At 41.0% G+C, this 26,081-nt stretch overlaps 1 protein-coding gene across 6 annotated transcripts in view; it reads right to left on the bottom strand.

Annotated features, from left to right (window-relative positions):
* The window catches only part of GRB10 (growth factor receptor bound protein 10), a 149,187-nt gene that overhangs the window by 55,211 nt on the left and 67,895 nt on the right, over positions 1–26,081 (bottom strand). For all 6 annotated transcript variants that reach the window (XR_005103144.1, XM_037379970.1, XM_037379967.1 and 3 more), the window contains 2 exons: positions 3,148–3,364; positions 180–321 (listed from right to left, as the gene is read on the bottom strand). Coding sequence is in view for 5 of the 6 variants with exons in the window: in XM_037379970.1 (XP_037235867.1) it covers positions 180–321; positions 3,148–3,364 (359 nt within the window). In the remaining variant the exon portion in view is untranslated. The remainder of the gene's footprint in view (positions 1–179; positions 322–3,147; positions 3,365–26,081) is intronic.

The raw sequence follows: 26,081 nt of genomic DNA, 5'->3' as shown, positions 1-26,081 counted from the left end.
TTTTAAAAAAGGTCTGAAGCCTGTTTGAAGACACTCTCTTGGCCAGAGCTGCCCTACTCACAGACAAACCCTACAAGTGTTTCTACTTATCCAGAAACTTTCTTTCTGCCTTCAAACTACAACAGTACACTGATGGTTTGAACATGAATGGATGACCCAAAGCTTCATCCCATACTTACATGCTTACTAGCAGGTTGACTCTGAGGTAAAGATCCAGGGGCCAGCACTGGAGAGCTTGCAGGGCTACAAAGTTCTGGGAAGGGATTTGGGATGGCCGGCAAAGATGACGTTCTGAATTGCTGCTCTTCTTCTTGAAGACGCCTATAAACACAGAAACACTAAGCATTAAGAGGAACAAACTGGCATCACTAGACCTGGATCTCCTGCCCCACCATTTACAATAATGGTACTAAAGCAAAGGAATCAAACCCACTCTTTTTCTAAACAACTACTATACAGTTACAGCAACTGCAAGCACAAAGTACGTAATTGCATGTGAAAAACGACCAGTCAGGTAACTATGCTTGTTTTGTTGCTTGTAACTTGATTACTTGGGTAACTGTGCAAATAAAGTAAACCAGTTATCTGTGTGTACTCGCTGTTGTAAGCAACAGCTTACAAGCTTAAGCTCTGTGTGCCAGAAAGTCAGTTAAGCTCTTCCAAACCAGCGTGAATCAGGAGAACATAACAACAGTCACTTGGAGCCAAATTCCACATAGGTCTGCAAATGAAGGTGTACACCTGTAAAGTCTCTTAAGCTGAGGCTGAAACCAGTATTGTCACCTCACTACAATACCAGATTCCATCTCCAAGCAACCATCGCAGCATTTCCTGGAGAAACAGATATGCAAAGATTCAGCCTAAGCAATAAACTGCAATTACACCCTCCCACCTCATGCCAGTTGTACGGTTACCGTTCAGGCAAGTAAGTTTGCATCTCCTGAGATACACCTCATGAGCCCACGTAGGATCAACAGGGTTTCATGTCCCAGTTTACAATACACCTGTACTGCCCACACCAACAAAAGGAAAACTAAAGCCAACCAGTTGCCACAGAAAAGCTTGAAAAGATCTAAGACCCGTTCATGACCACCCAGACTGCTTTAGGTTTCCCTACTCCTAGGATATCACTATTGAAGAGGGACTACATGACTCTGCTGCAGGATGGCCTGCAACGCCTTGGCAGAAGGCACCATCTAGTGGCAATTCTGGAATTTTCCAGAGACAAGCAACTGGATTTGAAATGTGCATCATTAGAAACTCAGTTTGCTCTCATTTTTTCCCATGCCTTCAGCAAGCAGAGCCTTCTTAACAGAGCTGCCTGGGAGACAACTGCTGGGTTTGCCTCTGGCAGCGTGTCCCACTCTGGCCATGCGCACTGTCTCTGCCTGTACCAGAACCTGGGGGCTGGTAAAATAAATACTGGGAAATCTGCTCCGCAGGTAACTATCCCGCAATTTAGTTGCCTTGGTGTTCCACGAATGAGCCTTACAGATTTGCGGTTTTGCTATAAATAGCAGTTTCCAACCATAACTACGAGCCATACTAACAACTACTTGACCTGCTTGACTGTTTTTGTGTGCTATCCATGTGTGCACTGCCCTACAGCACAGGGTAAAGGAGGGTGTAAGATTTCTTCAGCCCAGTAGACTTTTATCAAGCAGCTGTGCTCTGTATTGCGAGTTTTGGACTGACCATTACAAGAAGTGGAACTACAGACTCTACACAACTAGAAAAGGTGTGGTTTTCTTAAAATTAAAACTCACTATGCTGTACTGTGCTCTGCCTATACTGCTGGAGCGCATAATTTATTTAATGACTGACACACACATAAAACCGTGCTCTTAAGAGAATTATCACAGTCAACCATTCTGTTCTGGCTGCAGAAAAGATGCAGCCATCCCCTTCTATGCGGGTCTAGATAACCTTGCACAGAAGTTCCACCATTATTTTCTTTAATAATAAACACATGATGTTCTTGTGCATATGGAAGTACAGAGTTCAGAAAGGCAGAGTGTTCTCAAAAAAGAGCTGCTAAGTTTCCAAATGCCAAAAATAGTTTAAATGAAGTGTTTTGATTGAGATATTTACAAAACATCCATAGTTAATAGTAGTCTAGAGAGTGCATTTTTTAGAACAGCCCTATTCAAGGTTAAATATTAAATACTTGTAAAAATGATTGCATCATCAACTGACTTGGTTGTATTGCAGTTACTGTGTAGTACCCATTCACAAAGAAAAGCTGCCTGTCTTAAGAATACCAGTCCTATAGGAAATATATCAGCGTAAAGAACTAGGAGGAGCACCCTTTTCAAAATCTGGGATTTTTCTTTTATTAGCATTACTTCTCAATTCCTTTGGAGCAGACACCGTTAAATAGGAAGAAAGGAAAACTCCAAATCTCTCCAATTCAGGCAATTTATTTACTTGTGCTTACAGGAGCTTTTTTTCCTCCTGCTGCCTAAAAAGATTTTAAGAATCTCAGCATCAGCTATAGACTCTCCCATCACCACCAAGAATATTCCACTTGAAGCTTGAATTCAAGCCCCCATCCTGACAACAGGGAGACAACATAAACTTTTCTTTTTTTATAATAACTCACCTAATGCACTCAAGTGAAAGAGCTGAAAGTGCTCTAGGAAGAACAGTTAAATAACTATGGATGTGCTCCTTTTTAGTTTGTCTTGGACTGTTCAGGAAACCTCCACGAAGACAGGTATTTTTTTGTATATCAAACCTAGCTGATTGCACCCTCACCTATCTACATGATCTCTTTATGTTTTATAAAACCAAGAAGCTGTCAGTAGGTACCATACTTGAGAGAACAGTTTTTAACAGTCTGGAAATAAATCCAAATATGGACAGTTTCTGCAAATTGGTACTAATGATACACTTCTACATGTCTGCTACTACAGATACATCAAACCTTGGTTAAAAAAAGAGTGAAAATGTTGCATTTTTAAATTTTACAGAATACATGGAAAAATTATGTCCTTCACCTACATGGTACATCTTTTTTCCTATGAAGAAGTCCAGCCTACCACTACTAGGCTCCTACTGAAGTTCAATCAGCTATTTTACAACATAGTTCTTTTGAAGGTATTCAAGACAACTTTAACAAAAAGGAGGCGAGTCCCTTGCTCCTACCTGACTGCCATAATGCGCACTGGCTGAGACCGCTGCACCTTCTGTCTTGGAGACATGGGCTGCAGCGCGCCAGATCCTGAGGACGGCAACTGACTGCGGTTGAGCTGACCATTTTGAAGGAGTGGTGTGGTTTCCGACTGCATACTGCATGTAGAGTATAAACTTTCAAATGAGGAATTCATGTCATTTACCAAAGCTTCCAGGTCCACATCGTCATCTGAAAAACAAAATAAAGGCAGTGTAACACATCTGGAAGTCCCAGATAAAAGAAATCTGGAAAGACCAAAGACTAAGTTTCAGTGAAGTTATCACATAATTGTATCAGTATATTTTTTACAGTGCAGATTTTTATTGCAGAAATAATTTATTTATTTTAGAGCAGAAAAATGCAGCTAATAACAGCCAGTGCTGGTTATTTATTTTGTCTTCCTTGGTGAAAAGCTATACTGACACAGAATGAAATACTTCTACTATAGTATTTACTATATATGTAAAAAACACCAAAATTTGGTAGGGTCTTTAATAATGTCAACACTAACATGAAGCACCACTTCACTTGCTGATAAACTGACAAACATTTCAAAAGCGTATCACATACAAATACCTCAGTTCAGCTTGTCAATGTATCAAGTTCAGATTGTCAAACGCTGTAATAAAAACTTTGCAAGATGCTGTAATTTAGAAGAAAATAAAACAAGACTGTTGCAGAAGTCAATAGGTGGAAGACACACTCCTCTGCTGTACATATTGGAAAGTGATCATTATAGGTTGTTAAAAATCCCATCTGTATTTCTGCATATTTTTGTGATACAGTGTTTTGAAAGGCAATGCAAGCTTTTAGCTATCACTCCAAGGACTTTTTCTAAAGATCTGTATCGTTGCTTTTTCAACATGATAGAGACCCCTCTACCTTAAAGGGCTCAATGTAAATCAACCAGGGATGTGGTGTGGGTGGTTGGAGGAACATCAGCCCTTAAAAAGTGCATCAACCTTTCTATATATGCCATCTTACCTCACAGTAAATAAATAGCGTGTGCTCATTCATTCCTCCTTAACAATCATAATTACTCTGCAAGACAACAAAACTCTGCAAGCCCTTTGCACTAACCACTCTCTGAACTCCTACTGCAGAGTACTGTAATTACTCCCTTGCCACAAGTTACGTCACCCCCCATCAGGGGGGTTCAACGGGCTGATGAACACACACATCGATATCTGTTTCTGGTTACTGCACAGCCACTGTCTGAACAGCTAGTTCAGACCAAACATAACTCTGTGCATCCAAAAATGCGCCCTTATTTTCCAGCTGTATCAACTGGCCTGGTAAAACGTAACACTGTTGCCTGCAAACCTCGTATCTTGCAAAATTCATCACACGGATGGAAAGCAGAGCCAAGCAATGGAGCTAGCAAACATTTGCACAGCACTATGCAGATAAATATGCTTTTCACCCCAAATATTTTCTGATACCCAGTCTTTTGCCACATTTTCTAGGCAAATGCACCACCAGGAGCAGCTTTTTCAGCCTGTGACCAATTACACTACTTTCCTTGAGAGACCTTAAACAATTCTGCGTGAATGTCACCTTTCTTGAGGATATAATCCAAAACAGTACCACTCAATTTCTGTCCACCACCACCATGTCTCAATAACTGTAATAATGGAATATGAACACGGCGTTTACATGGCAATTGTTTCGGATGCTAACAACTCCACTTCTCAGTGTTAGATGAACCAAAGATCTGCTCAGAATTAAATAGGTGCTGGTCAGGTCCCTATGTCTGAGCTCTATTTAATGCCTTGAAATGCTCCTCACTGAAAGTCAGCAGGCCCTTTACCAAAGTAAAAGCCACTTAGCCTTCACTGAAAACGTACTCACAGGATTTCTATGTTTGAACATGTGTTAAAAAACAATACACCCCATTAACCCAAAAAGAGGTTTCTTCCTTTAATTTCTTTATGTTATTTCCCTCAGTCTCTGTACTTAACAGCTACTACCAAGACTAACCTCCACTAAGCTATACCATCTTCTCTGTCTTTCAGCTAGTTCATGCTTTTTCAATAATCTAGACTTTGCTTTGCTTGGACAAAGTCTACAATAATTTTCCTGCTATTTTTAGGGATCTTGAAAGAGAGTTGCAATTTGAATTTAATTCCATCCTCCAGATTCTTACCCTGTTCGGAGAGGACATATCGAAAACACTTCTTGAGCAATCACAAGGGAACCACAGGAGTAGGAGTATAAAGAGGGAGAGGCTGAATTACAAGGCTTTTGAATTTTATCATTCATCTAAAGTACCAGAAGACTGAGCTGTAGGGTGTCAGATAGCTGTCAAGTAAAAGCTTAAGGGTTGGATGAAGGAGACATAAAAGACAGACCCTGGCCACAGAGTCAGGGAGTAAATTACAGCAACTAGCAGCAATTGTTTAGCACAGTGAAAAGCAGAAAGGGAAGAAAGTCAAGGCATACATTCTGTGGATGTCCATAAAGCTTGGTCCCTAAGGGTACTAATTTATTAACAACTTAGACAAAGCTATTAGCATGCAAGATTATTAAGTTTTCAGATAATTGTAACACGGGAGGAATGATTAAGACTCAGTTTAAGCTATCTCTGAATAATCAAATAGGCAGAAAGGTATAATATGAAGTCCAATATGCAAAAAATGAGGTGCTTCATGCAACACACTAAGCAAACCAAGTACATTGTTTAAAGCATCGAAGTACCATTAGCAGGCTTTTAAGCATATCAATTACACACCTAAATTCAATTTCTAACAGGACAGGCACTGACAGGGTGCCTGTAGAGTTCTAATAATATGCTGCACTGAAGTCCAGAATCTGGTTTCACTCCTCTGTCAGCTCCCTTTCTCTGTGGGTGCAGCACTGCTAATAATAGCCCTCAGTCTTGCTATAAAACTTCTGCAGGAGCACAGATCCTTAAGCTTTTTGAAGACAAAGCCTGCAAACTTAAATTTCATACAGTTTCATCTCTATACAATAGCATTTACTACTAAACACCATCAAGTTTTGGAGAGATTTCAGCATGCTGCAATAAGAAACCTTACTGCTGTAGCCTACCTTGGAAGTGCCAGCAGATGTCTCAGCCTGCCAAGTAATCCAGTATGTTACTTGTGATGGCTCTCTACAGAGCTTAATTAAATAAAAATCAAACAAACCATCCATGGGATTTCTAAGCCACTTAAACCATCTGGAGGGATACTATACAGAAGGATATTTCATATATAGTGCAATCTTTCAAAGTACTCTTCTCTTCCAACCAGTGAGATCCAGCGTCTAAGAAGATCATCCTACTGGGGTGGGGTAGGGGGCAGGCAGGGAAAGATGACAAAACTGATTTTGAGGAGGCTTGCTAGTTAACAGCAAAATTTGCAAATCACTGGGCTTTGAGCCACTATGGAATCACGCTGGTCCTCTAAGTACATGCACACAGATTTTGTGACTGACCTGGAAGAATCACCTTTGTAGGTTACAGCAGGCAGAGCACTGTAGGCAGCCGAGGAGCCTCTAGCTCTCTAGCTATCTTGCAGACACATGCTTTCAGGGATACTAAAGGCTCTTTTCCTTAATCTGCATTGAATTCTGACGTAAGAAGTATGAAAGTGGATATTTGAGGTCTGTTTTTTTCTCTCTCAACTGAACAGCACGGAGGCTTGCTTATCACTTCTACACGCAAACATCCGAACAGCCTTTTGCTTTTGCAAGTAATTTTTAGAGGAAAACACTAGCAAAACCTACCTCTGACATAGTTCTGGTAGTGGATAGGGTACTGGCATATTGTAGACTTCTTACACCATAAGAAAATACGTGGTATGTCTGTGAGCAATGTTCTTTCCCAAACTAGATCCAAATTGCACGCACTGGTATCTGAACTTCACTTTGCTTCTTTGCCTACAGCTTGTTAAGCTTTGGCTTTGGTCATAAACCAGCTCCACTGGATGTTGCCGGTAGTATTTTTGGTAAAGTAAATCATTATTTCAATTACATGAAAAAAAATTAAAGTTAATTCAAGGAACAAAGAAAACTTTATTATAAAACCTCTATTGAGCTAGTAAGCTAAGTTATCACGTTCCACAAAAATGGAAGCACTTTGAATACTATTTGAATGTTTTCAAGCACACCATAGGAGGGATGATAACCCTTAAATTAGGGCTGAGCAAATTTTAATCTGTGCTTAACCATGTCCCACTTGTCTTTCTGCTTCTAGCCCTTCCCTACCCCCTAGGTCCTAATTTATTCACTTGTTTCAGTTGTTGTTGGCCTTGACATGTCAAGCTCAGCTAACAAGACTAAGCAAGATCCCACTTACTCTGAAGAGATGTAAAGCTGAAATGGGCTTTATCCATGCCAGCCTCCTGAAGAAAGCAGGTATTTCCGTGGCTGTTAAGGGGCTCACTGCACTGCAGAAATTCTGTTTACTGAATAGAAGCTGAACATGGAAAGAAACCTGGCTTTGGACTACAGACCAAGATGCATTTCATGTCTCTAAATGGCATCCTAGCAAACACCCTTCCCTTTTACATATGCTCTGCAGTTCACAGGGAATACTATGAAAAATACCACAGGATTTAAGTGATCTGTGATTTAAGAGGCTTTTAAAAACTGTATATGTACATACATCATTCCCTTCTTGTTTGCTCATTTCAGAATTTAATTATCCAGCGTTATCCCTCATATCAGTTCACGGACTGATACAAGCGCTGCTAGGAATTTAGAGATTTGTGAAAAGGCTATACCACCTTTCTGTCACCATGGAAGTAAATCTGATACTACATTATGCCTAACAGCATGAATATAAACAGCTGTTTGGTGTTATTGTAAGGCAGCTTGTTGATGGATCACCTGTGCCTATTTGGCAGTCTAACTCCAGCGATCAGTTCCCCAAAATGAGTTTCAGTACAGCATGTTCAAGATACAGCTTGACATAGCAAAGAAGCTAAGATATAACTAATGTGAGATTTCACTCAAGTTTAGCTCAGTAGAGGAAGATATCGAAGTGGTTAGCAGGCCCCTCCTGCACACATTAATTAACCCTCAAGGAGACAGATGGGAACAACAAAAGAAAAGAAACACACAGTTGCATGTACCCTAGCATCCTATATCAATGGTGCAGCGAAACACTATCTAAATTACAGGTAATACAGGGAAAAAGACATTTAAATTAAACAGAAGGACTTAACCAGAATTTAAAAGGGAAAAAACCCATCTAAAATACTCATATCCACCTCAACATCCTGTTTCAAATCTCCTAAGTTATTGTGATTCATGTTGTTGATGCAAGTGTTTTGCAAGGGTTTTCGGTATTGCAAAAATCTCATGTTTTATAATCAAAAATGCAGGTAAGGATTGCCACAGTGAAATGTGCATACAAACTCCTTTTACAAGGTAACCCTCTATATTAAAAGGATCCTTTGCTCAACGGTGCTGCAGCACAACCCTCCAGTGCAATGTCCAAATGCTGCTTTGAAAGCATTTTTCAGAAATTCCAACTACTAAAACTTTTTGGAAATATATCATTGCTGACAACACACAGTTGCAATGATGTGTAAGTCGACCCTAGGTAACACTTATACTCCTCTGTTACTTTGTCCCTCTGATCTTGTAACTACATTTGCTATGTTTACACAAATGCCTCTCCTCCCTCCATACCCTGTTTCAGCTTCCACTAATGCCAAACAGGCACCAGTTGCCTATTCGGACCTGCAATTTTTGTACGCTAAACAGTTACCTACATCCCCGCTACGGCTGTGTGCATTTAGTACCTGGCAGCTTCTATACCTCTGAGAGGCACGTGCAACATAAGGTGGGTGATGATAAGCAGATTTCTTACATTTTTTTTAACCCCCCCCCGTGACCTCTACAGCGATGCTGTAGCTGAATGACACTCTCCAGTTCCCAATACCAGCTCTGATTCTACACAATCTCTCCTCTCATACTTTATTAAAAACTACATACAGATGGTAGTTTTGCACAAGAAACAAAAACTATCAACAACATTAGCGAACCCTATGCTTTCACACTGTTCTTCAGGTCTGCTACTGGCCCCAATTATAAAAATATCAAGATTGCCTTGGTTGAACATTAGGAGCTTAGAGGGTTTTTTGTTCATTTCAAGTGAAGGCAGAAGACACAAACCCAACTTTGTGTCCTAAAGACATCACCCACACCAGAGCAGTCATAATCTGAATTAAAAATAACAAGCCTGAACCCCAAAATGCTAGAACTTTATGTACCCTGTAAGCCCCCTTCATGGGACTCTGTCCTGAAGAGTGCTTTCCTTTATTGCTTTCTAATGTTCTTCAGCAGAAATGAAATCCTCTTTGTACTCTAACTATGGTTGCTGGCCTACAAAATGTCACATCAGTGCATGTGCAGCTTTCAAAATGCTAAATGGACCATTCTGTGGGAAGAAGGGCAAGAATCAGAGATGCTAGTTGGTAAAAAAGCATGAAATTGAGATAGGTATCTATGCTCTTTGAGTGTCACGAAACGCCACACAAAGAAGTCAACAGTGAACTTGTAACTGCTCCAGTATTCTCCAGGTTATTTTTAATCCCCATGTGCATCTATTCCCATTTCTGCAGTAAGGCTGGGATAGCCAACACCAAATATCTGTACATTAATTACAGGTGCTGGGAAGATTCAATGCTTGGACTCCAGAAATGTTCTTACAACACACCTGATAAGTTTCTTGAAATAGAAGACAAACTAAATTGAACAAAATTAATGTTACTATGTAACTACTATAGGAATAAGCTACATATGAAAAGTGTTAGCCAAAAAATCAAAGCATTAATAAGTAACAGGAGTAACCAGCTATAGATGCCCCACAGCAGGAAGGAATGAAGTTCTACCCTGGAACTAGTCCATAAAGTAAGTTTTAAGAATTCTGATGGAAAAAATGGAGGGTTAAAAAATGGAAAATTCAGATTTTGTCCAGTTCACACATGTAACACTTGACATCATAAAGAGTAAAGACGATGAAAGCTAGGCATTTGTAAGGAGGAGGCTGGATAAGGAGAGCTCGTTTAATTCCAGAGACAAACTAAGGTAAAGCACATCTCTGACAAACATTTTAACAGTTTTGGTCTTTGGTAACACTGCAATTATTCACAGACAACATTTAGAAGCACCTCCCAGCATGCATGTTCCCATTTCTAACCCAAGAACCACAGAGCCACATTGGTCCTTTTGTGGAATGGACGGATTTGGTCACCTCAACAGATGACTGCTGTAGGTGGGTATCACCACCACTACCACCACTGAGCCCTCACTTGACTCCCAAGGCACACACAGATGCTGAAGCACTAATGGCATCGCTGTGACAGAAGGGTTTGAAACTCAAGGAAAACATCTAGAATGCTGATTATACATATACATACCAGCTTTATTACAATTACAAGAGATAAGATAAAGTATGTCAACTATGGCCAGGCCCCTTTCCAGACCCCCCCACCCCATTTAGAGAACACAGAGTTCTGATTCAATCTTCCCGATACCCATTTTCTAGTAGGAAACTTGCAGCTAAAAAAAAAATAATAATAATAGGAAAAAAGCATACTTTCCTAAAAGAAACATCAGGTCGAAGTTTGAACCTGAAGTCAAACAGGACACTAGCTGATTCTGTGTGACTGACCAGCTCCTCTTGGGTGAGCATACCACACACCCTTGTCTAGCCATTGCTGATGGCAGAGGTCCCAATTAACAGCAATTACCAGCAACTGCCAGCCTTTCAAATTCCTCTTTGCAGAGTGTAGAACCACTGCTGCATAGCAAATACTGAGTAAACAGATCACTTAAAGCAGAATCCAAGGTTAAGCAGACCTCTGGGAAATTCCAGAGCTGATTACAAAATCCAGTCAGAAGATTCGTTTTCAAGAAACTAGTAACATCCACAGCCGCCTTCTGCAAACATAAGATTCAGTGGTTTCTCTGCACATTTTCTCATGTCACCGACTTTTAGTTCATTAGTTTACAACAAGACTGAGAAAGACCTTAAAAGGAAAGCATCTGTTTGGCTGGATTTATCAAGACAAGAAAACCCAAACCAGCCTCAGTCACCCAGGTGACAGGAAATAACATTAATTGAGGAGAGAAGCAGGACCGTGGAGGACAGAATGGGGTATCCTTTCCAAAGCCAAACCTGGGGTTCAAGTAGACTAACCCTCATAAAACCCTCAAAGATGGAGTGGTTGCATCAGTGAAGGGTATGATATGCCACAGGGTGAGCAGGCCAGGCTGATTTTCCTGACCCCAAAGAAGATAGGAACAGACGGAAACCTAAAGCTTAATTCATAATTGAGCAAGAAATAGTCATGTACCTATAGCCTTATTGCAGCCCTTTCTTTGCTCAGGACAAAAAAAGAAGAGAGTGAGCATCAGTGAATGCATGAGACACAGACAGACCAACTGACCCAGGGGTTCTCTGTTCAAGTACTATTTTCCTGGTAAGGTTAACTGGATGCCTCAGTCTTGGTCCCTTACCTCTATAGCAAAACCAGCAAGGAGAGCTCTGGCAATACATCCCAAAATGATGATTACAGAAAGATCGTCACTCATGCTTCAAGAGGACTGGGGTAAAACCTGGGCAATGGCTCCTAGCCCGTGCAGCCCACACGAAGCCAAACAGAAAACCCAGTTAAGCCTTCCAGGTCACGGGGGAAACTGTATTAATCTACTGAGCCCTTAAGGTACTTCCAAGTCAGAACTCAGGAAGCACAATGTTGGGTGACAATGGTGAAATGCACTGAAATACTGTCCGCTGGCCACATGGTAAATGCATGGCAGACCGCATCTTATATTAGACAGTCATATTTATGGGTGAATGGCTTTAAGAGGATATCCTGTGTCAGTGAGAGCTGGAATTTGATACCGCAAAGGTCAGGTTTAGTTACATATTTATTAAGGTTACATACTTTTTCATTAAAGAAACTGAGTAAAATGCTTTAAAATACTGTGTTTTCCTTATGCTTCCATGAATTAAAATTAATATTTTTCAAAACTTATTCTACCATTTCCTATATACACATTCCTATTCATAATGCTTCTCTAAAGTTTTTCTTTGATATCTTTTTCTTATTGCCCATGTCAGAGAGAAAGAACAACCACCTAATGAGAGTGTAAATCAAATATACACAAATAAACAACACCAATAAGACAAGTCAGAGTTCAAAATGGAGTTAAAAATTCAGACAGATGAGAACTACCACTGCATGTCTTAGAAGCCTAAAGCTATTAAACGCAAAGTTAAAACCACAGTCAAAGCATCTACCGCTTTCCTTTAGGGAACCTGCGTTCTCCCTCCCTGATTAAAGACCATAATACCCAGCAGAATAATCCCAGTTGAACAATCCTTACAAATTGATATAAGTACGACTGCACGGATTAGTCCCCCCCGCCCTGCCAAGAAAGCCCAAGCTTTATCCCCACTCCGTGAAAAATCATGCGTAACCTCCTAACGTGCTGCTGCGTAGCTCCAGCCAAAGCCTGTAATGCCCTGCCTGCTCCGGCACGGTGCGGGCAGCTGCTCAGCAAGAGCACTGCCCGCCCGCACAGGGAAGCCCCCACCTGGCAGCCAGCAAACCCCAGGCTTCTTCCATCGGGGGTTTCATTTCAAAGCCACTCTGTGACAACTTAAATAAAGCTTTCAAGTGAAGAGTGGTTGGATTAACCCAAAGAGTCTGTTAGCGTTTGTCTTCAGGAAGCCATGGGTCTGCAGAGCTGATGCTAAAACATTATTATTATTAAATTAGGTGGGCACCTCATCCCTTGATGCTCAGGCTAACCTTTAATCCCACTAACTTTAAACCACGATTTTTAAAATTTGCTTTGAACAGGTTTATTGCTGGCTTAGAAAGCATGTTTAATAGGATGTAATACAAGTTCCAAAAGTTGCACATGGCAATTAATGAATCAACTATTCCTCTGAGTTAATTAAAGATTGCGTTTTCAGCACATAATAGTTACCTAGCTGTGACCGATGTACGTACAAAGCAGACAACAAATATTTCAGATTTAAGGTACTTCTAGTCAGAGGAGTTTAGTTAACAGAACCAAAGTCATATGAAAAAGTAAAATGCTTTAACACTAGGGTAGTTTTGACTTCTTTTACCAGTTGCTTTAACAGCTTAGTATTAACTGCAATTGTCATTTTGGTAAATTATCTACAAGAGACTAAACTGGTGGAAAGTTGTTTGGAATTGCAACACCGCATCAAAAAAGCCCCCTAAGAGCCCCCAACCTGGGACTTTCAAACCCTGACAAATAACAGCGAGCAAGCTTGCCTTTTTTAGCTCCGCTTCATAGATGAAGGTGGCTGCCATCAGATGTTCTCTGATTGCCTTGACAGCGCCTCAGTATAAGCTTTCCCTACATTTCTTTACCATACTAAGGGAACTATGGTTTTGGGCATGCACTGAATTTCATCTGCACACAGACACCTTGCCCTTCAGCCAGCTGTCTGTTTTAGGTTCTCCTTTCACGCAAGCCTAGCTGTCTTGTCAGAAAAATCACATAGTCCTTTCAGGTGCGGCACAAGGAGATCTCCTCTGGCCCTGCCAGCAAAGGTCAGATAATTTGTGAGGAATTATGGCTGTAACGAAGCACGAACCTCCGCTGCGTGAGAAGGGAACGCCACAGTCATGCCGCACAGATCCCCAGATGGCAGAGCATATTGCTGCAGTCGCATCCCAAATGGCGGTGTGGAGGCACTGCTGAAGGCATCCATACCCCACACCATTGACGCGGAAACCAGTCATTTATAAAAGCTCCATGACACTCTCCTCTGCCATGACTACACTGACCCAAACAGTCCCTGTTAGCCAACCTTAAAAAAAAACCCACAAAACAAACAAACAAACAAACATCCAACACCACCCAAACAAGAACAATGACCAAAAAAACCCAGAACCCACCCCCTGGAAAAAAAAACCCAAACACCAAAAAACCTCAAACCCTGGGAAAAGAACTCCAAAACAAACCATTGTTAATCAACCAAAAGTAATCTTAATTTACCACTCAGATTGTCAATGAAGAGTGATCACATTAGCCTAAATTTATCTTGGCCTAAGAAACACAGAAATGTATTTATGTTTCTTGAGACTCACCAAATCCAAGTTTCCTTTTTTAAATCAGCTACTCAGCGCATCATCCTTCACAATTTAACGTCTTGCAGGTAAACTGCACCGATTACAGTCAGTCAGGCTCAGGCTCACCCCGCAGCCAAAGCCACAGGTAGCGCTATGTATGGAGATCCCTCACAGCTTGACCCCAGTCAAAGCCAACTTGGATATTATGCCCGCTTTCCTTCCAAGACACAGACGTCTGATCCTACAGGTTGTGTGCATTCCTGGTTCGGGTGTTCAGTGTGCCCCACGACTTTGGGAAGCCAGCCCACTGTTCTTCTCCGCCTGGTCGGTTTTCACTGGGCTGTGGGTACGGACCCCAAGCCCCTGCCTAGACTCGTCTCCTTGCAAACCCACAAAACAATGCTGGAAGCAGGACACAAGAAATTTTCCCTGAGGGTACTCTGTTATCAGACCATTGCTTCTTACAGCAGTCTCCATTTCCTTCACCACGTGTGACCTGGATGCCATCGGTACACTCAGATGAGCTTTCAGGGCTCCAACAACCTGCAATGTGCCTCCCAAAATCACCCCCACCACTCCTCTTACGAAAGATACCCCAAAAACCCAGGAACGCAAGTTCAGTGTTTGCAAGAGGTAGACAACTTGCTCACCTCCCTTCATTTGGCATCTGAAATACAGCCCAGAAAAGCAGAGAAGACTGGTTCCTCCACCAAAAGCACACCCACGTATTTACAGACCTAGAAAGCCTTAGACCTAGAAAGAGGCAACACGTGAACAGGACAGAGCTTAACATAGGCCAAAAGTGTTACTGTAAATCCTTAATGCTCTGAAGGACTTCTCTCGATGGCTTTTCAACCATGTCAGCAACTCCAGGTGAGCCGCTGTGGTTGTAATACCCACGGGCGTCCCGGCAGCAAGCCATCACTGCTCCAGTTACCTGACTCTCCAGTGATGCTGCCCTACCCTGGAGGTGAACTGCATTTGGACTTCAGTATATTCCAGATGCACATTCTGACGTGAATTTTTTCTACCTACTCTTTAGACCTTTGTCACCTTCTGAAGAATATTTATAGTTATTCTTGGGGATAGGAGCCACCTGATTGTGGTTGCTGGGCATATCATCCACTTGTCTTTCAGTTGCAGACCACGTAGTTTAGAAACCCGTCATCTGCAGCACTTCAGATTTCAGAGGGACTTTGAATATTTTGACATGTCTGAGGTCTCCAGGATTTTTCAACCACTTCAGGACAAACCACAAAAATATATACAGAAAGAGTATTTTTCTTTTGCTGTTGAACAGCAGCAAGCTCACAACTGAATTGCAAAGATAAAACAAAAAATTAGCAGCCCTGATGAAGCTTTTTTATATATAACCTTAAAAACATACAGCCTTATTAAAATTCACGTGTGCATGGATATGTAAACTTGCAAGCGATGTATACCCATTAGGAGCGTTAACAAGATACACAGCCAGTTTAAGACATGTTCTTGCGCAGTTACAAATCCACTCAGACAGTGGTGCTGTAACATACTACAACACTGCACTGCTTCTAACCTCATGTTGCACGTCACAAATTGCCCGCAATCTTGATTTGGACAGAAAGACTTAAATATTGTTACTGCAATCCTAATACCATTAATGAAATTACATACTAATTGCTTTGGTCAGTAGCACCTTATATACTTTAATTACTTAAGCAGCTGCTTGCTGTTAAGAACTCCAAATTTAGCTACAACTCATGCTCTATTTTTACTTTTTTTTGTTTAGCTGGTTTGCCCCATTTAAGTCTGGGGTTTTTTAGCTGAAAATACAACTAGCTTGACAGAATCTTGTCCTTTTCAATAGGCACAAAGAGACTTAAACAAATTAACACACTCAGATTGATCTTCCCCTTGAAGCTTCTTGGCTTTAAGAAATTTGCTGTAACCTTCTTCATCCTCAATGCAAGAATGTCAGCTGCTTTGAAATTAAGCATTTCTAAAGTATCCTCACATGACACAGCTTGCCATAGTGAAGTGCTGTCATGAACCACTTGCAACAGTGTTTACATAAAGGCACAAATAAATACTGCACTGCTTATCGCAGTCAGGTAAGTTCAAAGACAGTGATGACTGAGGTTTATTGTTACAATGCTGCAATGTGGTGAAAAATTTTAATGCAGAACTGACATCAAATTACATCAGAGTTGTTTTTCTACAGATTTTGCTTATTTTATTAAGCTACAAAATTTGATTTTTTTTATCATCCCCCCCCCCCTTATTATGTGAGCTTAATACATGTCCCAAGCTTAGTATACCTGCTTTATAGACAATGTAGGAAATCAGAATTACAGAAGTGTACTGTTCCAGTTCATTTTGGGCCAGTCTTAACACTGCGAAGTTTTTTCAAAGCTGCAGGCACCATGAATAATGCAGCACTACAATATTATCTTTCACTATTTTACTCCTCTAAATGAGCCAAAAGAATTTTCTTTGGAATAACAACATATTTTCATTGATGTTCCTCAATCTTTTCTTAGATGAACCTGAGGACCATCTGACTAGAAAAAGAAACAAACAATGGACTTTTGTTTCCTTAATTGACAAGTATATAACTTAAAGCACAAGCCACAGCATCTGCAGCTTAACATCAGAATGTACAGTTACCTAAAAATATTTTAAAGTTTCGGTAGTAAAAAATAAATGAAGGTTTTTTCTGTTTTTTGATTTGTTATGCACCTATACATCCTTAACTCAAATCATAAACGGATAAAACCCCAACATGTGGTTTGGGAACAGAAAAGACCTGCACTAAGAGCTTCTGCACTACATAAAGCAAGAACCTGCTTCAAAATTTTCTCCATCCCCAAGGGTCCTCCCAGACTGGACATCCCACATGAGCTTCCTTTCAACATCCACTGAACTAATTTTGAGAGTCATCTCGCATCAGTTGAAGAGCAACACTTTCTTTTGTACTCTATTCAAATAAATTTCAGATTCTTATTCTTACTGTTCTCCTCTTTCACCAGTGTCTACCAGTTCACTGAAAGCCATTTATGCTCTTTTCAACCATATTAACCTCTACAGTGTCTGCTCTGTCAACAACACCCCTCAATTATGCACTCATTAGCTAGTCTGTCTGTTGGCCCCTCCAAAACCGAGGATGCACTAGAAGACCCTCTTGTCCCATATGCTGTCAATAAAATTCATCTTGAAGTAACCTAGATGCCTGCATGAGACACGTCAAGCATTTTGACTGATGTTCTTCAGGCAGGCATTCATTAACGTGTGAAAAGCACTCACATTGCTTCTATCAGGTCAATGAACAAAGTGAGGTATGCTAAACAGTAGCATTTTCCCAGGACAACTGAACCTATATACAAGGACCCATTACAAGTATAAAATACTGCAAAGGGATCACAAACCTTTACTGGTAATACTATATCCATAAAAGTTTTGGGGACAGATTAACCTTTAAGTTTCTTCCAAGCCTATGTAAAAGCTGTTTAACCCATGGAACTAAAAATCTCTGTTCTACCTCACAAATTTGAAACCACCAACTTCATAGTACGGCAGCATCTTCTCTCTATCCCTTTTGTGTCAGATTTGTTGGTAGGTGGCTGAGCCTTCCTATGTGTTTGTATGACACAAACATCAAGAGGACTAATGTCAGGCTGGAGCTGACAGACATACCACATTAAACATTAACTCCTTGAATTCACTGCCCTCACTCTGTATAAGTCTGCCAGTTTGCCTGAAATGCAAGGACAGGTTGCTCTCAACCAGTTCAGTAGAAATTACTCCATATTTCAATTGTTTTTCCTGTTAAAATATCTGTATTTCTAGCCGAGGATAAATGTCTACAAATGCTTTTACTGCTATATTTCATTTCACTTGTCAAATCAGAATAAAACTTCCTTCAGAGAAAGTGGGTTTTTGCTATTCCAAGTACGTTAGTAAGGGTACCAGCACAGCTGTACCACCAAACCCCTGGTAGACACCAGACCCTGGGGAATTTAAATGGTCTGAGAACAACCTACTTGAAAGGACATCTTTTTTCAGGGCAAAGTCATCAGCCCCATGATCACCAAGTCCTCTTGCTCAAACACCCTGACTGTAAGAAAGGAGGCATTCACCTGAGCCATGCCTTCAACAAATTTTTCCCCTTCAACAAATTTCTCCCCGATAGTCCTAATTTGCCTTGGAGCCAAATATCTGCCAGATTCATCTCTGAACTTGCTCTTCAGAAAGAGATCTCTCTGTTTTGCATTTCACCAGCCTCACACAGCAGGAGACATGTATCCTGGCCCAAACAGCTCGGCACTATTGCCATACAGAGTGAGGGTTGCGGGTTTTTTTTTTTTGTTGTTGTTGTTTTGCTTTGTTTGGTTGGTATTTTCAACAAAAGGTTTAGAGAGATACACAGTGGTGAAGAGATATTACCACACACATAAATACTGTATTAGTAGACATCTCGGCTCCTACAGTAATGAAAATTAAATACATCTCTTTCAAGAGTTTCACTTCAGCTACATACTAAAACCATCTTAAGGAAACTCCATGGCTTTTTACCATGCTTTATGTCTCAAGTGGTTTTCCCTTATCTCATTATCCCACATTTAATGCCAATTTTTTTCTTTCCTTTTAGTAAATGTTCCAAGGTCAACATGCAAGGCTGGTCACTGTTCCCAACTTTCATTTTAACCCCCATATGCACAAGGAGAAAGCTTCAACTACCCTTCAGCTTAATTCACTGACCTCCCTCTGCTGTGAGTCAAGAATTATGCACCTTCAGTCAAAGTACATTTATAGTACTTACAAGCTGCATTATCTTTCACCACTTCCATACCATATGCTGCATACAAACAAGTCAATCTACAGAAAGGCAATCCACCCTATCAAAGTAACAGTCTACTGTTTACCCTATATATTAGGATACAATCTCACGTATGTTCACATTTCAGTCTTGATTTCATCTCTTCAGAACCTGCTCTCAATACCATCAACAAAGCAGGACTTCATCTTCAAAAACAGCATGCACACTATGAAGGAGATCTCAACCACATACTTGACAGAGGTTTTGCAATATCCTCATTTTGCTGATGGGGAAAATGTAGGTAGACATCTACAGTGATTTATTTCATCCCATGTAACAGCTAGTTTATTGAACCAGTGCTTCTCTTTGCCCTGCTCTGCACAGGCAGAGTATCCAATTCCAGCAAGTATTGCTCAACTCCTGCTGGGGGAGGTCGTGGAGCAGAGAGCCCATCACCGCTTATGCATGCTCATGTGAAGAAATGTACACTTAGGAGCATCCCGCAATGATTTCTGTGGTCGAGTTTCATCAAAACCTTGGGTGAGTCCAATTATTTTGAGCAGCTTATAGCTGCCCGAGGTACAGATGGCTAACTAACACATGGGAGTCAGGTCTGTTGCTGCCATCATTAACTGCTATAGTTTGCAATCTCTCTTTCGTGTATGAGCCTAAGAGTCTCTGTGCAACCCTGCAGCGCAGACTTCAGAGGTTTGTTACTCCACGCAGCTTCCAAAATGAGCGGAAAAGGAACCTTTCCCCCAACAACGGCTCTGCTATCAGTAAAACAGGCAGCCAGCCCGAGGTCACTCGCTGCCTTCAAATCGCTCTCTTTCAGTGAGGACTGACTGGCTGTGGGTACAGGCAATACACTCTGCGGAGATGCAGGGCTTACAGAAAGAACCAGCATTTTAGTGTAAGCAAACTGTACCATTTTACATATTTTTATATGTAAATATTTTAATATTCTTGCTATCTGAAGTCTGACTTCAGTCATGAAACTTTAATAATTTTTTAAACATAGAAAATCATGTTGATACTTAAATAAACACAATTTTGCCACTAAGAAAGCCTACTTTCACATTCACCCAACAACACTGCAGTAATTTGTTAGCCAGGTACTTCTAGTGATATCCATTTTTTCAGATATACCACAGTATATATTCTTCTTGACGTTAACTCAGTTAAGATATACTTGCTGATACAGACCATGAGCACATGGCAGTACAACTTGTTTGTCTTGACTAAAGGAAATTCATTCCCATGCTAGAAAAATCTTAAAATCTGCAGTCCTCAACTTCCCAGTCATCTGGCAGGACCAATCTCTCTTATAAACAGGTTAGAAAAGGCATTTCTAAGAAAGATGATGTTTAAGCTATAACTTGAATTGGGCATTTTCCTCTCAGCTGTAAGATGAGTTGCATCGTTAAGTGGCAAACCCAGTTTTCTAGTACAGAAGCTCCTGAAAATTGTTCTAACATGCAGAAAAGGATACTAAAACCTTAAACTAATTCTATACTTGTTCAGATTGCTTAACCCAAATTTGCCATAATAGCGTCAGCCAACTTTTAAAATCCATTCAATTTTTAAGCACAAAGCCAACTTTTGTTTAGCATTTATAATTCTTCCTCTAATTAAGACCAGCTAACAACTGAAAAGGAAGGGCACCAAGCTGTTGAATTGTAAGGAATCCTAAAGCAACAGAAGCCTCTGCTGGGAGAGCTGCTGTATCACAAATATGCCCCACTTTACTCTTCTCCCTCATTCCGTTTTTTACCCCTGGAAATTTACATTTAGACGTTGCTGGGTTATTTTTTATTTAATTATTTTTATTTTTTCATGAATTTCTGTATTCATTCGTAAGATGATTAAAGTTCTGCTTAGAGGATGGAGCTCATAAAGAACTAAATTAACCTAAATTTTGCTCTACCTGAGGCGCTGGAAAGGAGACAGAAACCAAAGATTAGGACACTTTCATCATTAGGACAAACAACGGAAGGAAACCAAGAGCTGTACTGCTTGTTCTCCACCCTCTCCCTACTTTGACAGAGACCAAAAATACAACCTTGAAGGTCAAGGGAAAAGAAAAATCTAAAAATTGAATACACCTCTCAGAACTGTTTGCAGACAAGAGGGCTGCATTGTGTCAGCTATTAGAAATTATCTGCCATCACAAGAGAGATCAAAGGTGCATGGCTGATCAGAGACAGGACACAAATTAGTCCAGCATGCTTTAAATGGGGGTGGGAGTAACTTGGGGCTTTATCTGAAGGAGTTAAATGGATTTCATTTTGGGGAAGGAAAATTAAAAAATCTAGTCTCAAAATTGCTAAATGTACTGGTGAACTAAGACTGTCAAAAGGTTTCTTGCAAAGCTCAAGTCCAGACAATCTCAAGAATTCAGGGAGCAGTTTCTGGCACTACAACTGCTTCCAGTTTGCCACACCACTGCTACCACACTCTTGGAAATAAGTTTCAGATGAAAGGGGGGCTATTTTCCCCTGTCACCTTCAGAAAGCACAGAGATGTACAGTAACACTGTGCTCTTGATACAGATCATACCAAAGTACACATCTAAAAAATTAAATAGCCCACCACCCCCCGTATCAGTCACAGTAATTTCAAACATTAGATGCACTGCAGATAAATGGCAGTCAATTTCTGATCTATTTATAGGTGACACTCTTAAATGTCTGAATAAGCAGAAAACCTTTATTTCAGACTTGAACACAACAGTCATGAAGCCGTATTAGTGCCCTAGAGCTTTCCATATAATCAGATACTGAAAGGCAGCTCTCTCTCCATTAAGGCTGACCTTGCACAGTGTCACTGTACTTTTATCTCAAAAATTAGAGACACTTATACTTTCAAAAATATTCTTTAAAGTAGTATTTCAAAACAGGCAGTACAGCTGCAGTGAGTATGGATTGTTTCCACCTCTCAGTACACCCTTCCCTTTTACATGTCAAGCTGCCTTTGAAATTTAGGATTTGGTTTTGGTTAACGTGCCAGAATTTGAAGTTAATATTCTGACACTGCAGAGACGCTGTTTTTACTGAACAGACACCATTGTTACGGCATGATTAAAAACTAGGCTACATAATAAATCACCTCTCCTAGCTGGAAAGCTCATCAGTACTGAGACTATTTAAGTGCCCACAGCCATGTTTTGACATTTGGCTGTAACACCTTCACTGAAAGGTTCAAAACCTTACCTAAAGCTAAATACACTTAAAACATGCTCCCTAACAGGGAAGAATATGCAAAACCCAAGAATGTGCAGGAAGATGGTGGAGTGGCAAAGGCAAGAATTCAACTCAGCCACGTTAAAAACATCACCCAGAAGCTATCAAAAGAGCATTTTCTGGTAGTATCAATTTCCGTCCTTCTGCTCCCCTAATATCTTGACAGTAGAAATTTAGTCAGATTAAAAAAGAAAACATAAAGGCAATGAAGTTATGCCAGAAAACATATGAGCTCATCCCAAGACCTTAGAGTTAACTTGATTAAATTACAAGAGGGCATTTCAGATCACTAAGCTCAATTATGGACCATTAACTCAAATGGATGAAATAAGCCACCTAGGAGGCAGAGGACAAGCTGAGACCACAGGTCTACCCATATCTGCTGGACAGTAAATAAGTATATAAAAAACCTAAACTATAGTGAAATCGATCGCATTTGGCCGCTTTAGCGATCTGTTTACAGAAAGGATGAGGATGATGCAGGCTGCTAAGTAAACACATTCACAGAGGAGGGAGCACATTACCCATAGGATTTTGGATATTTTTGCTTACAAAAGTTAAGCGCATGAGAAATGAGCTCAGCTCGGGAACTTGGGAGAAGCACCTCATCAGAAGTAGATATTTAGGCAATGGTTTCCCTCTGGTGTCTGAATTTCCCCAAGGACACCATTACCAACAGAAGCACTGGACTCTTGAGCTCAAGCCACAGTAATTAAAATCCCAGACAACAACATTCTCCATGAAGGTTGTTTTCCTCCAGGAGACCTCTCCCAGCCCATGCAAGGTACTCTTCCACCCAAGCAGCCACCAGGGAGGCTGCTGCACCAGCTGCCAGCAGACAGGTGCTCGGCAAGCAGCCAGCTGCCCCGAGTGGCCACACCAGCACAGAAAGTGTTTGTGCTGCCAACAGCATTACCTCGCTGAGCTGAGAGACCTCTGGGGAAGCATGCCAACAACAAATACACATGTGAACATTTGCCTCCTGCTAACAGAGCAGACGTTTGTAACAGACTAACATGTTTATGCACCCACCTCACCACACCCCAGCCCCTCCCCAACCACCCCCAAAATGTGCAGTTTCACTCAGCTGGTTCTTGTGCGATAGCTGCAGCACAGAAGGCATGTCTTCCACCAGACACCCAAGAATGCACAACCCCAGACAAGAGACGGCATCCCTACACCACCTCTTGCATTACCTAGCCAGAGCATGCAAGATGATGACTGACTGCTCCAACAGTTAGCCTTAGCTCTGCTTCAGTGGTAGCAGGTAATGCAAATCCCTTAATTTTAAGGACAAAAGTGAGTTAAAAAGGACGTTTGATTTTTCAATTTATTTCACAGTGTTTCCCTCTACGTATTTGACTTGTGGTGAGTTCCTTAAGAGTCATCACTTTAGGCTTATACTATTACTCATTTAACTTGTTCTCCAACAGGTAGCACGTAAGGAGTGAGGGAGGTAAATGTCATCTTGCTCTGAGAAAGATCTGGAAAGAAGCAACAGAATCAACACCACCCAGATGCCCAATTTACCCTCCCAAAGCCTTAGACAAGAATGTAACAATAACAACAAGAAAGGGAGCTTCTCATCACCCTGAATTCACACCTTGTGAAGCTACTCCCCATCCGGCCCCACGGTAACTGGACATACAAATCTGGAAAGAGAAGGTGGAGGAACACAATCTCTCTATCTTCGGTATGACCCACACACACACACTTTCTCAGATGCCATACACCCATACAGCTTCAGTCCCCAAGGGATGGGTAGGCTGCATCACGGGCTATCCTGAGCAAGGAACCCAACTCCCCAGCCCAGCTCCACCTGCTCTCCCAAAGCAACCGCCCTGCCCCAGCAAACACCACCCCCTCCAACATGGCAACAAGTTCGTTGCAAACCTGGTAATAACTTCACCAGTTTTCCATAGGCCACAGAAGAAAACAGGCTTAAAATTTACTTTGACAATCACGTAAACAGGGAGGACTGATTTTTAATATTGTAGTGCTTCTTGCTTTAGGCTTACTTCGAAATTCTGATTTTTTTCTACATCTCCAATTGTAAAACTTCCAATGAATAAAGGCCTCAAATCAAACCCTGTTACACCCTATACAACCACAGCAGAGGGCTCCTTCCCTGCACTGACTCCTGCCTCGTCAGAGCAATTTACCCAAAGGACACATTGAATTTTGAGAGATTATAAACAGACTTAAAATCCCATGCTTGTCAAGTATGAGATAGTCAGGATTTTTTTTTTTTAATTCTTATCAGACGGCCTTCAGAGGGGCACATTTATTTTTAAATACGTACCAAACCGAAGATTTGCGAAGCCAATACTAAAAATTTGATATATGAAAAATAAAATTAAAAATTTAAAAAATAAAATAAAAACTATCAGTGCCCTGCAAATATGTTTCTCCAAACATGTAATACCTTAAACATTTTTTGGTTTGTTTCTTCTCATTTTAATGATTTCACTCAAATCTTCATTTACAGCTTTATTATATACAGTCTTCCCTCTAAACTCAACAGTTGGTCTATTTTATCTTCTGCTGCAAATCTCTGAAATTATCTCCTAAACACCAACCTACTTTGTCTTCTTTTTTAAACACCATCCCCCCCCACACCCACCCACTGCCCCCGCCCTGGTTCTCTCAGCCCAAGGGTTTGGGAACTAATGTAATGAGGGAAGTTAAAAGTTCTATACAGCTATTACAGGTGCCTTCCTGGTAGCTGTGCTAACAAGATTCATGACCAAATATAATGGAAGCCTTCTCCAAAACAAGACAAAGGTGCTGTAATGAGCTAGGCAGGAAGCAGGGGCTCTGCTCTCTGCGTAAGGGTAGTCAGTGTAAATCTTTCTGGCACTAATGGTTGGGTTTTTCTAAGGCTGGACAATGACAACTACATTTATACAAAGCAGGAGAATTCATGAATGTCTGGCAGTATTGTTTCTGCAATACAAACAAGACTATCTGTTTTTCACTCTACATTTTCAATTCAGTACCAGCTGGATACTGCAAAAACACGTGTTAGTTGTGATACACCAAAATAACCGACTCATCCCAGTCAGATCCCATAACTGAAGCATGTCAGAAGTAGGACCGGCTGTTATTAAACATGCTCCTCCTTAGCTACAGAATGAATAACGACATTGCCTCAACCTCACGTGCCTATCCTGATGCAGACACAAAAGAAAAGATTTTAAGAGCAAGTAACGACAGTGGTTAAGAAAAAGTGGTATACAAGATTATTTCTCTGCGCTAAATCTTAGGAATTGTAATACTCCATCTAAGCCCATACTCAAACTCTGTCCATACTTACACGGGCTTGTATTTTTTAGAACGAAGCAGCATACTAGAAGGTTAGTTCCCCCCCCCCCCCCCCCCCCCCGACATTTACCATCTCTATAAAAGTTAATGTGTTAGTTATAGCCAGCAAGGTAAAGGAGAGCATCTAGCTCAACAGCAGGCTGCAGTGTGATCCAAGTTGGCAGCTGCCCTGGACCCCACCAGTTTCAGTGGGAACAAATTGTCTGTACATACAAGGCTGGAAACATAATGCCAACTGATACGCAGCCACAGCATCTTCACTGTCTTGCTATAGGCAAGATTTCCTACCATGACCAACCAAGAAAAACCAAACAATGAGCTGGCTGTTGACAAAGAACAGCTGTTGGCTAAAACAACTTCTATCACTGTTTTCGTTCTGCTACCGAAGCCACCTGGCTATGGAGCCAGAGGTACCACAATATTTGGCTCAGCTCTGCCTGCGAACTGCTGTGACAAAAAGCATCAAG

The sequence above is a fragment of the Falco rusticolus genome, chromosome 3, assembly GCF_015220075.1.
Source record: "Falco rusticolus isolate bFalRus1 chromosome 3, bFalRus1.pri, whole genome shotgun sequence".
In the NCBI taxonomy this organism is placed as follows: domain Eukaryota; kingdom Metazoa; phylum Chordata; class Aves; order Falconiformes; family Falconidae; genus Falco; species Falco rusticolus.
This window is presented reverse-complemented; position numbering and strand designations above follow the sequence as displayed.